This window comes from Entelurus aequoreus, linkage group LG21, assembly GCF_033978785.1.
Source record: "Entelurus aequoreus isolate RoL-2023_Sb linkage group LG21, RoL_Eaeq_v1.1, whole genome shotgun sequence".
Taxonomy (NCBI): domain Eukaryota; kingdom Metazoa; phylum Chordata; class Actinopteri; order Syngnathiformes; family Syngnathidae; genus Entelurus; species Entelurus aequoreus.
In genome coordinates this window covers 45,845,960-45,860,636 of record NC_084751.1, presented here as the reverse complement: position 1 = coordinate 45,860,636, position 14,677 = coordinate 45,845,960, and the positions used below count along the sequence as shown (strand labels likewise).

The following is a 14,677-nucleotide window of genomic DNA, read 5'->3' as shown; positions in this document are numbered from 1 at the left end:
AAGAAAATGAAGAGGGAGAAAAAGAAGAAGAGAGAGAGGAGGAAGAAAAATAAGAGAAAGAGAGAATGAGAGGAAGAACAACAGGAGGAATAAGAAGAAAAAAAGAGGTGGAAAAGGAAGAATAAGAGACAGAGAGGAGGAGGAAGAAGAAGAAAATAAAGAAAAAGAGGATGAAGAAAAAGAATAAGAGAGAGAGGAGGAAGAAAAAGAGGAGGAAGAAGAAGAGAAAGAAGAAGAGCAATAGAAAGAAGAAGAGAAGGAAGACGAAGTGGAAGAGGAGGAAGAAAAAGAGGAGGAAGAAAAAGAAGAAGGGGAAAAGGAGGAAAAAGAAGAAGAAGAAAAAGAGGACGGAAAAAAAGAAGAAGAGGAAGAGGAGGAAAAAGAAGAAGAAGAAAAAGAGGAGGGAAAAAAGAGTAATAGAGAGAGAAAAGGAGGAAGAAGAAGAGAAAGAAAAAGAATGAGAGGAAAAACAACAGGAGGAAGAAGAAGAAGATGAAGAGGAGGTAGAAAAGGAAGAATAAGAGAGAGAGGAGGAAGAAGAAGAAGATTTTTTGTTAAAATGAAGACAATAATGGCATTTTTTGTGGTCCCCTTTATTTAGAAAAGTATCTAAATCCATGTTGGTACCGGTACCTGCATGTAACTATAACAACTAGTTACTTAATCCATGTTGGTACCGGTACCTACACGTAACTATAACAACTAGTAACAAAATCCATGTTGGTACCGGTACCTACACATAACTACAACAACTAGTAACAAAATCCATGTTGGTACCGGTACCTACACATAACTATAACAACTAGTAACAAAATCCATGTTGGTACCGGTACCTACACATAACTATAACAACTAGTAACAAAATCCATGTTGGTACTGGTACCTACACGTAACTATAACAACTAGTAACAAAATCCATGTTGGTACCGGTACCTACACGTAACTATAACAACTAGTAACAAAATCCATGTTGGTACCGGTACCTACACGTAACTATAACAACTAGTAACAAAATCCATGTTGGTACCGGTACCTACACGTAACTATAACAACTAGTAACAAAATCCATGTTGGTACCGGTACCTACACGTAACTATAACAACTAGTTACTAAATCCATGTTGGTACCGGTACCTACACGTAACTATAACAACTAGTTACTAAATCCATGTTGGTACCGGTACCTACACGTAACTATAACAACAAGAAGCTTTGTTTAAACTTCTTGTAACGTTTTGTTGTCCAGGTGGCTGCCAAAGACACGGAGATTGGAACATGGAGCGACTGGAGCGTGGCCGTGCACGCCACACCCTGGATTGAGGAGCCGGTGCAGACCACCTCCACCACTGACATGGAGTACCTCACACGTAAGTCTGACACTAGTCATGTGATGCAACAACAACAACAACAACAACAACATGGCAGACCACTTATTGACATCACAGTACCAACATATGCAAATATCTTATCTTACTTACATCAGTAAGGCCCCGCCTTCAATCAATCAATCAATCAATCAAAGTTTACTTATATAGCCCTGAATCACCAGTGTCTTAAAGGGCTCAAAGTCCATAGTGGATCTAACATAATAGTGGGAGTCCAGTCCATAGTGGATCTAACATAATAGTGAGAGTCCAGTCCATAGTACATCTAACATAATAGTGAGAGTCCAGTCCATAGTGGATCTAACATAATAGTGTGAGAGTCCAGTCCATAGTGGATCTAACATAATAGTGAGAGTCCAGTCCATAGTGGATCTAACATAACAGTGAGAGTCCAGTCCATAGTGGATCTAACATAATAGTGAGAGTCCAGTCCATAGTGGATCTAACATAACAGTGAGAGTCCAGTCCATAGTGGATCTAACATAATAGCGTGAGAGTCCATTTCTTAGTGGATCTAACATAATAGTGTGACAGTCCAGTCCATAGTGGATCTAACATAATAGTGAGAGTCCAGTCCATAGCAGATCTAACATAATAGTGAGAGTCCAGTCCATAGTGGATCTAACATAATAGTGTGAGAGTCCAGTCCATAGTGGATCTAACATAATAGTGTGAGAGTCCAGTCCATAGTGGATCTAACATAATAGTGAGAGTCCAGTCCATAGTGGATCTAACATAACAGTGAGAGTCCAGTCCATAGTGGATCTAACATAATAGTGAGAGTCCAGTCCATAGTGGATCTAACATAACAGTGAGAGTCCAGTCCATAGTGGATCTAACATAATAGCGTGAGAGTCCATTTCTTAGTGGATCTAACATAATAGTGTGACAGTCCAGTCCATAGTGGATCTAACATAATAGTGAGAGTCCAGTCCATAGCAGATCTAACATAATAGTGAGAGTCCAGTCCATAGTGGATCTAACATAATAGTGAGAGTCCAGTCCATAGTGGATCTAACATAATAGCGAGAGTCCATTCCATAGTGGATCTAACATAATATTGAGAGTCTAGTCCATAGTGGATCTAACATAATAGTGTGAGAGTCCAGTCCATAGTGGATCTAACATAATAGTGAGAGTCCAGTCCATAGTGGATCTAACATAACAGTGAGAGTCCAGTCCATAGTGGATCTAACATAATAGTGAGAGTCCAGTCCATAGTGGATCTAACATAACAGTGGGAGTCCAGTCCATAGTGGATCTAACATAATAGCGTGAGAGTCAATTTCTTAGTGGATCTAACATAATAGTGTGAGAGTCCAGTCCGTAGCAGATCTAACATAATAGTGAGAGTCCAGTCCATAGTGGATTTAACATAATAGTGAGAGTCCAGTCCATAGTGGATTTAACATAACAGTGAGAGTCCAGTCCATAGTGGATCTAACATAATAGTGAGAGTCCAGTCCATAGTGGATCTAACATAACAGTGGGAGTCCAGTCCATAGTGGATCTAACATAATAGCGTGAGAGTCAATTTCTTAGTGGATCTAACATAATAGTGTGAGAGTCCAGTCCGTAGCAGATCTAACATAATAGTGAGAGTCCAGTCCATAGTGGATTTAACATAATAGTGAGAGTCCAGTCCATAGTGGATTTAACATAATAGTGAGAGTCCAGTCCATAGTGGATATAACATAATAGTGTGAGAGTCCAGTCCATAGTGGATCTAACATAATAGTGAGAGTGCAGTCCATAGTGGATCTAACATAATAGTGAGAGAGTCCAGTCCATAGTGGATCTAACATAATAGTGAGAGTCCAGTCCATAGTGGATCTAACATAATATTGTAAAAGTCCAGTCCATAGTGGATCTAACATAATAGTGAGAATCCAGTCCATAGTGGATCTAACATGATAGTGTGAGAGTCCAGTCCATAGTGGATCTAACATAATAGTGTGAGAGTCCAGTCCATAGTGGATCTAACATAATAGTGAGAGTCCAGTCCATAGTGGATGTAACATAATAGTGAGAGTCCAGTCCATAGTGGATCTAACATAATAGTGAGAGTCCAGTCCATAGTGGATCTAACATAATAGTGAGAGTCCAGTCCATAGTGGATCTAACATAATAGTGAGAGTCCAGTCCATAGTGGGGCCAGCAGGAGACCATCCCGAGCGCAGAGGTGTCCCCAACTGATGCACAGGCGAGCGGTCCACCCAATGTCCCGACTCTGGGCAGTCAGCACTTCATCCATGGCCACCGGACCAGTGCATCCCCTTCCACAAGGGAGGGCAGAGCAGAAAATAAAAGAAACGGCAGATCAACTGGTCTAAAAAGGGGGGTCTATTTAAAGGCAAATGAGTTTTAAGATGGGACTTAAAAGCTTCTTCTTGTTCGTGTGCACGTCTGAATATTTTTCGACATACCCAGATTTGGGGGTTTTGGGGCGGCTTGTTGTCAGAATTCCATGCTCAGTTTAATAGATGAGACTAACTGTAATGCAGACTGGAACATAGCGAAGAATCACAGCAGGGACTCTGCAAACCAATTAAATGTGTTCCCAACTAGGAGCTGGACATAATCTGGAAGACCAAGCGGGTGCAGTGAATTGTTCCATAATGACCTTTTCCACCTTTCATTGCAGTATGTAAAAAAAAAAAGTGACGGTATTTCTAAATGGAAATTCAGAGAAAGTCCAGGGTCCAAAAATGTGTTGAACAGCCAGCGTTCCATTGACAACCTTCAACTTTATTGATCTCATCCAGCACTTCACGTCGACTGTGTCGTCCAGCCCTCATAAATTAGTAAGGACATCATTTCCTAAAATGCCACTAAAATGTTCCCATTCAATCTATTACACAATTTCCTATTCACAGCCTGCGTTTTATTGCCTCTCATGAATGCCGGTCTGGATTCTCAAAAATGTCCTTTTTCTGAGCTTTCTTTTATTGTATCGCTTTGCGGGCCTCGCTGAAGCACACTTGCTTGCTGCTATCCTCTTTGCACAGTCACAAAGGTGCAAGGGTGGCCATTACGTGGATGGCAAGCTAGCGGTGGATGGCGTAGGGTGTGTCAGTCCATCGCCAGCCAGGCATTAAAAAAATGTACCTAAAAATGAGCCATCATCAATCTTCACCAAGACGTTAAGATAACATGGAGTCTCTCCTCCAGGATAGAGCTATCACTTTTGCATTCCGAAGTCCGAATTCATTGCCTCTTCTCGTGAGAGATGTTAACCCAGTCCAACTAAGGCTACTTCATTTATTATGGGCTCAACCATTATTTACTTAAACCTGGTGGTTCGCTTTCTCCAAGTTCAATATAAACATTCACCACATGTAGAACATAATATGAGTTATTTAATTCACTTCATTGGCATTAAAAAAAAAAATGTACCTAAAAATGAGCCATCATCAATCTTCACCAAGACATTAAGATAACATGGAGTCTCTCCTCCAGGATAGAGCTATCACTTTTGCATTCCGAAGTCCGAATTCATTGCCTCTTCTCGTGAGAGAGTTAACCCAGTCCAACTAAGGCTACTTCATTTATTATGGGCTCAACCATTATTTACTTAAACCTGGTAGGTCGCTTTCTCCAAGTTCAATATAAACATTCACCACATGTAGAATATAATATGAGTTCATTAATTCACTTCATTGGCATTAAAAAAAAATGTACCTAAAATTGAGCCATCATCAATCTTCACCAAGACGTTAAGATAACATGGAGTCTCTCCTCCAGGATAGAGCTATCACTTTTGCATTCCGAAGTCCGAATTCATTGCCTCTTCTCGTGAGAGATGTTAACCCAGTCCAACTAAGGCTACTTCATTTATTATGGGCTCAACCATTATTTACTTAAACCTCGTAGGTCGCTTTGTCCAAGTTCAATATAAACATTCACCACATGTACAACATAATATGAGTTCATTCATTCACTTCATTGGCATTAAAAAAAAAATGTACCTAAAAATGAGCCATCATCAATCTTCACCAAGACGTTAAGATAACATGGAGTCTCTCCTCCAGGATAGAGCTATCACTTTTGCATTCCGAAGTCCGAATTCATTGCCTCTTCTCGTGAGAGATGTTAACCCAGTCCAACTAAGGCTACTTCATTTATTATGGGCTCAACCATTATTTACTTAAACCTGGTAGGTCGCTTTCTCCAAGTCCAATATAAACATTCACCACATGTAGAACATAATATGAGTTCATTCATTCACTTCATTGGCATTGAAAAAAAAATAGACCTAAAAATGAGCCATCATCAATCTTCACCAAGACGTTAAGATAACATGGAGTCTCTCCTCCAGGATAGAGCTATCACTTTTGCATTCTGAAGTCCGAATTCATTGCCTCTTCTCGTGAGAGATGTTAACCCAGTCCAACTAAGGCTACTTCATTTATTATGGGCTCAACCATTATTTACTTAAACCTGGTGGTTCGCTTTCTCCAAGTTCAATATAAACATTCACCACATGTAGAACATAATATGAGTTCATTCATTCACTTCATTGGCATTAAAAAAAAAATGTACCTAAAAATGAGCCATCATCAATCTTCACCAAGACGTTAAGATAACATGGAGTCTCTCCTCCAGGATAGAGCTATCACTTTTGCATTCCGAACTCCGAATTCATTGCCTCTTCTCGTGAGAGATGTTAACCCAGTCCAACTAAGGCTACTTCTTTTATTATGGGCTCAACCATTATTTACTTAAACCTGGTGGATCGCTTTCTCCAAGTTCAATATAAACATTCACCACATGTAGAACATAATATGAGTTCATTCATTCACTTCATTGGCATTAAAAAAAAAATAGACCTAAAAATGAGCCATCATCAATCTTCACCAAGACGTTAAGATAACATGGAGTCTCTCCTCCAGGATAGAGCTATCACTTTTGCACTCCGAAGTCCGAATTCATTGCCTCTTCTCGTGAGAGATGTTAACCCAGTCCAACTAAGGCTACTTCATTTATTATGGGCTCAACCATTATTTACTTAAACCTGGTGGTTCGCTTTCTCCAAGTTCAATATAAACATTCACCACATGTAGAACATAATATGAGTTAATTAATTCACTTCATTGGCATTAAAAAAAAAATGTACCTAAAATTGAGCCATCATCAATCTTCACCAAGACGTTAAGATAACATGGAGTCTCTCCTCCAGGATAGAGCTATCACTTTTGCATTCCGAAGTCCGAATTCATTGCCTCTTCTCGTGAGAGATGTTAACCCAGTCCAACTAAGGCTACTTCATTTATTATGGGCTCAACCATTATTTACTTAAACCTGGTAAGTCGCTTTCTCCAAGTTCAATATAAACATTCACCACATGTAGAACATAATATGAGTTCATTAATTCACTTCATTGGCATTAAAAAAAAAATGTACCTAAAAATGAGCCATCATCAATCTTCACCGAGACGTCACTTTATGCCACTTGATTGACATTCACGGCGTGAGATGACGCTGGCTGCTGCCGGATCATTATTAAGAAAAAACGACCGACAGGAAGGCGAGAAACACTTTTTATTTCAACAGACTCTCGCGCCGTTCCTGCCGTCGAAACTCTAAAGACAGTTCCTGTCTTCACAATAAAAGCGCTGCTCCGTCCTGCCTGCGCTAACAAAATAAGAGTCTTGTAAAGTGTATAAAAAGGAGTATGGAAGCTGGACAAATAAGATGGCAAAAAGCAAGCACTTTCATGTGGTATTGGACAGAAAGGAGGACTTTTTTTCTCCTCCATTTGGAAAATGTGGACGTTATCATCACTACTGTCTGATTCCAATCAATGCAAGTCATCACAATCAACTTATATTCTTGTCTTCGTGAAAGAAAGGAATGTTAAACATGCTTGTATTATCATTAAACACCTTTAACTTGTTAAGAAAAACCTCTCTTTCATAAGTAAATGAATATAAATGATATATATGAATGAGGTAGATCCCCTCCCACTTGGTCCATTGAAAAGTAGCTGGCCTGCAGCTACCTGTTTTACAGTCTGATGGTGCCCCCTGTTGGTCACCGTGAGCATTTCACGCTGCAGGTTTGAAAGGAGCTCCATCCATCCAGCATGCCAGGTTGGAGACACAGCAGACACATTCTAGACAGCAGACAGACCTTCTCTAACACTCCCACACATACAAACACATGCACATCACCACCATATGATGTGCACCTCTCTCACTCTCTCTCGGCCACACACACACACACACACACACACACATTATTGTATTTGTTACCTTCTTGAGACCTCCGAAAAAGGCCTCCCTCTTTAGGACCAGCCTTTCTAGATAAATAAAGATGTGTATTTACAACATTAATAATATATACATACTATGCAAATATAAAAAAGCTTGTTGTGAAAAAGGAGTTGGAATTTCACCAAGAAAAAGGTCACAATTTCACAAGAAAACTTAGAATGTTGGCAGTATTATAAAAAAATGTCGTCATTTTACTCAACGCAAGTCAAACTTTTATAAGAAAAACTGATCATCTGTGCAATATTGTGATAAAAGCTGGAATTTTACTCAATAACAGTCGCAATTTTACAAGAATAGCTTAAACATTTTGGCAATTTTATGAAAAGAGTCGTAATTTAACTCGACAAAATAAGACGTTTTATAAGGAAAAATTAAGCGTTTTGGCAATATTATAATAATAACCGGAATTTCACTTGGCAAAATCATTTTACTTTAAAAAAATTAAAAATAAAATAAAAAAAATTGCATTATTGTGATAAAAGTCCGAATTTTATATGACACATGTCACCATTTTGCATTAAAAAGTAATCATTTTACATAAAAAAGTAATACGAGAAAATGTTGCAATATTACACAAACAGAAAGAATGTGAGAAATTGTTCCCAATTTTATAAGAAAAAAGTCGACACATTGTGAGAATAAGATTTTTTTGGTCCTTAATTGGTTTTTAATCTTCATTATTCACTTCAGGTTATTACAGTATGTCTCTACATACATATTTATTTAATTGTTTTTATTCATTTTAGCCAAAGGGGGTGCATTTAAATTTCTTACACACACTTGTTATTTCATATGTTGACCAGAGGGGGAGCACTTCAAATTTGTACACACACTTGTTATTTCATATGTTGACCAGACGGGGAGCACTTCAAATTTGTACACACACTTGTTATTTCATATGTTGACCAGAGGGGGAGCACTTTTAAAAGCGACACACAGTCAATTTAAAAAAATCCCTCCTTTTTGGGACCACCCTCATGTTGATAGATGTCACCAGCAGGTGGTGCAAATGAGACATTGTCTATTAGATGCAATGTTATTGATTTATGTCATCACTTGTTCACACCTCCTCATATGGAAGATACTTTTCCTTCTTCATGTCTCAAGAAGGGTAGAAATACAAACACACACACACACACACACACACACACACACACACACACATTAGGCACATTGTGTGAGCACTGGTGTTCCCTGCATGGGAAAGAAGAAGAAAAAGTCATCAGGATTCTGGTCATGCTTCTTGTCCTCCCAGCTGATGCTTCTCACATCTTTATTCTTTTTGTTTTATCTCTCGGGCTATCGATGAACATTGTCACTGACTCCACATTCTTCTTTGTGACTGCTACATTTCAGAGGATGGATATGTGCAGGTGCCATCAATATGATATTCAGGAAAAGTTTGTTGTGACGGCGGTTATTGTGTTCATTTTGTGTAGAGGGGAACAAAGAAACGTTGAACTATTGCACTAAACATTGTTTTAAATAATGTTACATCATTGTTTATGTCATGAAAAATATGCCATGTTATCCATCCATCCATCCATTTTCTACCGCTTGTCCCTTTTGAGGTCGCAGAGGGGCTGGAGCCTATCCCAGCTTCACTCTGGTGGAAGGCAGGGTACACCCTACTTATTATTATTATTATTATTATTATTAATATTATTAATATTATTGCTAGTTTTGCTATTATTATTATTTATATTACTATTATTAATATTAGTATTTTTATTATTACAATTATTATTATTATTATTATTAATATTCTTAATATTATTGCTAGTTTTGCTATTATTATTATTACTATTATTATTATTAATATTATTATTATTATTATTATTACAATTATTATTATTATTATTAGTAGTAGTAGTATTATCACTATTAATATTAGTATTTTTATTATTACAATTATTATTATTATTATTATTAATAATATTCTTAATATTATTGCTAGTTTTGCTATGATTATTTTTACTATTATTATTATTAATATTATTATTATTATTACAATTATTATTATTATTATTAGTAGTATTATCACTATTAATATTATTATTTTTATTATTATTATTATTATTATTAATATTATTATTATTATTATTATTATTACAATTATTATTATTAGTAGTAGTAGTATTATCACTGTTAATATTATTATTATTATTATTATTATTATTATTATTATTATTATTAATATTATTATTATTATTATTATTATTATTATATGTTATTGTCATTGTTGAAGCAGCGTGGCTAGGGTTGGTAGAGCGGCCGGGGCCAGCAACTTGAGGGTTCCAGGTTCGATCCCCGCTTCCGCCATTCTAGTCCCTGCCATTGATAATGGCTTTCACTATGTAAAGCGCGTTGAGTCACTAGAGAAAAGCGCTATATAAATATAATTCACCTCACTTCACATTGTTTTTGCAATGATAAAGTTACTATGCATATATATATATATATATATATATTGATAATAAATAATAATATTAATAATAGATTTTATTTTTAAAAAGCACTTTACATTGAGTAAACAACCTCAAAGTGCTACAGTGTATTAAAAATAATAATAAATAAAAATAAAAAGATAATAAAAAATAAATAAAAATAAAAACTAGAACAGCCAAATAGCTAAAACTAGTATGCATATAACTAAAAAAAGGCTTTTTTAAAAAGAAGGGTTTTTAAGCCTTTTTTAAAAGCATCCACAGTCTGTGGTGCCCTCAGGTGGTCAGGGAGAGCGTTCCACAGACTGGCAGCGGAGGTGTCGTGTGGAGGATTTGGGGGTGAGCAGTTCTTTGAGGTAGATGGGGGCATTTCCATGGAGGTTAGTAGGGAAACCCACCAGTTTCCTACTAATGTATGTCAACTTTTGACCACGACTGTATCTAGTGCCACCGCAGGGAAACTAATGATCTGATTGGCAGCTGCCTTCCACACCAATAAACAAAAAGTAATCAAAGTTAAAGGCTAACAAATGTCTTCCCCGTGACATATTGACTGACAACAACAACAACACAGCTTCCATTTCCTTGTTTCCTGCAGCAGACCAGACTTAAACTCTACTTTATTTGGTTGTATTCTTTAGTTTGAAAGAGCGTGCCACCCACACCTCACAGCGACGAGGTGATGCTGGCGGCGAGCGCGTGTTCCGCTTCTCGTTTCACATCAAAAAAAGGGCCGGCGCCCTGACAGACGGATGAAGTCTGGTCCTCAGTGATGGGATCATTGCTCAGACATTAATGGAGGAGGCAGTCTGGTGGCGGCTTTCAAACATCCTCCGTGCCTCACACCTTCAGTCAGGTGGAAAGTCTCCTATTTCTTGGCAGCTACTTTGCTAGCTGCAAATAAATAGACAAGCGAGGAGCACTGATACTAGATACTAGATACTAGATACTAGATACTAAATGATGCTGCCTGCTCAGGAAAATGTCACTTGGTAATAGGGCTGTACGGTATACCAGTACTAGTATAGTATTGCAGTACTAATTAATCAAAACACGGTACTATACCCTGTTTGAAAAGTACCGGTTCTGTCTCTCTGTGTTGGCCCTGCGATGAGGTGGCGACTTGTCCAGGGTGTAAATCCCCCCCACGCCCCACCCACCCCTGCAAAAATTCCCACTTTTCCCGAAATTCCCAAATTTCCAGGAATTTCCCATTGAAATTAACGGGACATTTTTCCAAGTTGCACAATGCCCACATTTTTCAACCTTTTCAAACCATTCCACCTTCAACACATTTCAATATTCTGGAAATTCAAACTACTTTTTAAATTCCCAGTTTTCCCGAAATTCCAGGAATCCCGTAATACCATTTCTCAACGCAACATGTTGCTACTTCAACATTTCTCCAGCGGTTTGAAAAATTCCAACACCAACCATTTCAACTCTTTCAGAACATTCAATTTTTTTTTTTACCATTTTCCAAAAAAAAATCCCAATTTTCCCCAAACTCACAAATTTCCAGGAATTTCCCATTGAAATTAACGGGACATTTTTCCAAGTTGCACAATGCCCACATTTTTCAACCTTTTCAAACCATTCCACCTTCAACACATTTCAATATTCTGGAAATTCAAACTACTTTTTAAATTCCCAGTTTTCCCGAAATTCCAGGAATCCCGTAATACCATTTCTCAACGCAACATGTTGCTACTTCAACATTTCTCCACCGGTTTGAAAAATTCCAACACCAACCATTTCAACTCATTCAGAACATTCAAGGTTTTTTTTTACCATTTTCAAAAAAAATCCCAATTTTCCCCAAATTCCCAAATTTCCAGGAATTTCCCATTGAAATTAACGGGACATTTTTTCCAAGTTGCACAATTCCCACATTTTTCAAACTTTTCAAACCATTCCACCTTCAACACATTTCACCATTCTGGAAATTCAAACTACCCTATTTCCAAGTTTTAAAAAAATTCCAGGATTTTCTAGAATTCCTGGTTTACCAAAGCTTTATTTCCACCTCTTTTTCTGGCGACTACTCCTTACACACATTTCAACGCATTTCAACAGTTACCACCGTCAAAACGTTCCTCTTAATCAGGACAATCAACAAAGTTGTTTTTTGAACTGGAAAAATTCCCAGTTTTCCTGAAATTCCAGGAATTCCGTAATACCATTTCTCAACTCAACATGTTACTACTTCAACATTTCTCCACCGATTTGAAGAATTCCAACACCAACCATTTCAACTCATTCAGAACATTCAAGGTTTTTTTTTACCATTTTCAAAAAAAAATCCCAATTTTCCCAAAATTCCCAAATTTCCAGGAATTTCCCAATGAAATTAACGGGACATTTTTACAACTTGCACAATTCCCACATTTTTCAACCTTTTCAAACCATTCCACCTTCGACACATTTCACCATTCTGGAAATTCAAACTACCCTATTTTCAAGTTTTAAAAAAATTCCAGGATTTTCCATAATTCCTGGTTTACCAAAGCTTTATTTCCACCTATTTTTCTGGCGACTACTGCTTACACATTTTTCAACGCATTTCAACCGTTACCACCGTCAAAACCTTCCTCTTAATCGGGACAATCAACAAAGTTGTTTTTTGAACTGGAAAAATTCCCAGTTTTCCCGAATCTCCAGGAATTCCGTAATACCATTTGTCAACTCAACATGTTACTACTTCAACATTTCTCCACCGGTTTGAAAAATTCCAACACCAACCATTTCAACTCATTCAGAATATTCACTTTTTTTTTTTACCATTTTCCAAAAAAAAATCCCAATTTTCCCCAAACTCCCAAATTTCCAGGAATTTCCCATTGAAATTAACGGGACATTTTTTCCAAGTTGCACAATTCCCACATTTTTCAACCTTTTCAAACGATTCCACCTTCAACACATTTCACCATTCTGGAAATTCAAACTGCCCTATTTCCAAGTTTTAAAAAATTCCAGGATTTTCCATAATTCCTGGTTTACCAAAGCTTTATTTCCACCTCTTTTTCTGGCGACTACTCCTTACACATTTTTCAACGCATTTCAACAGTTACCACCGTCAAAACCTTCCTCTCAATCAGGACAATCAACAAAGTTGTTTTTTGAACTGGAAAAATTCCCAGTTTTCCCGAAATTCCAGGAATTCCATAATACCATTTCTCAACTCAACATGTTACTACTTCAACATTTCTCCACCGATTTGAAAATTTCCAACACCAACCATTTCAACTCATTCAGAACATTCTAGTTTTTTTACCATTTTAAAAAAAAAATCCCAATTTTCCCAAAATTCCCAAATTTCCAGGAATTTCCCATTGAAATTGACGGGACATTTTTCCCAAGTTGCACAATTCCCACATTTTTCAACCTTTTCAAACGATTCCACCTTCAACACATTTCACCATTCCGGGAATTCAAACTGCCCTATTTCCAAGTTTTAAAAAAATTCCAGGATTTTCCAGAATTCCTGGTTTACCAAAGCTTTATTTCCACCTCTTTTTCTGGCGACTACTCCTTACACATTTGTCAACGCATTTCAACGGTTACCACCGTCAAAACCTTCCTCTTAATCAGGACAATCAACAAAGTTGTTTTTTGAACTGGAAAAATTCCCAGTTTTCCCAAAATTCCAGGAATTCCGTAATACCATTTCTCAACTCAACATGTTACTACTTCAACATTTCTCCACCGATTTGAAGAATTCCAACACCAACCATTTCAACTCATTCAGAACATTCAAGTTTTTTTTTTACCATTTCCAAAAAAAAATCCCAATTTTCCCAAAATTCCCAAATTTCCAGGAATTTCCCATTGAAATTAACGGGACATTTTTCCAAGTTGCACAATTCCCACATATTTCAACTTTTCAAACCATTCCACCTTCAACACATTTCACCATTCTGGAAAGTCAAACTAGTTTTTAAAAAATTCCAGGATTTTCCAGAATTCCTGGTTTACCAAAGCTTTATTTCCACCTCTTTTTCTGGCGACTACTCCTTACACACTTTTCAACGCATTTCAACAGTTACCACCGTCAAAACCTTCCTCTCAATCAGGACAATCAACAAAGTTGTTTTTTGAACTGGAAAAATTCCAAGTTTTCCCGAAATTCCAGGAATTCCGTAATACCATTTGTCAACTCAACATGTTACTACTTCAACATTTCTCCACCAATTTGAAAATTTACAACACCAACCATTTCAACTCATTCAGAACATTCAAGTTTTTTTTGCCATTTAAAAAAAAAAAATCCCAATTTTCCCAAAATTCCCAAATTTCCAGGAATTTCCCATTTAAATTGACGGGACATTTTTCCGAGTTGCACAATTCCCACTCAACCTTTTCAAACCATTCCACCTTCAACACATTTCACCATTCTGAAAATACAAACTACCCTTTTTCCAAGTTAAAAAAAATTCCATGATTTTCCAGAATTCCTGGTTTTCCAAAGCCCTATTTCCACCCCTTTTTCTAGCGACTACTCCTTACACATTTTTCAACGCATTTCAACAGTTACCACCGTCAAAACCTTCCTCTTAATCAGGAAAATTAAC

General features: G+C 37.2%; 1 protein-coding gene across 1 annotated transcript in view; it reads left to right on the top strand.

Annotated features, from left to right (window-relative positions):
• The window catches only part of LOC133638626 (ciliary neurotrophic factor receptor subunit alpha-like), a 322,030-nt gene that overhangs the window by 288,310 nt on the left and 19,043 nt on the right, over positions 1 to 14,677 (top strand). The window contains exon 7 of the mRNA XM_062031417.1: positions 1,246 to 1,366. Within this exon, the coding sequence (XP_061887401.1) occupies positions 1,246 to 1,366 (121 nt within the window). The remainder of the gene's footprint in view (positions 1 to 1,245; positions 1,367 to 14,677) is intronic.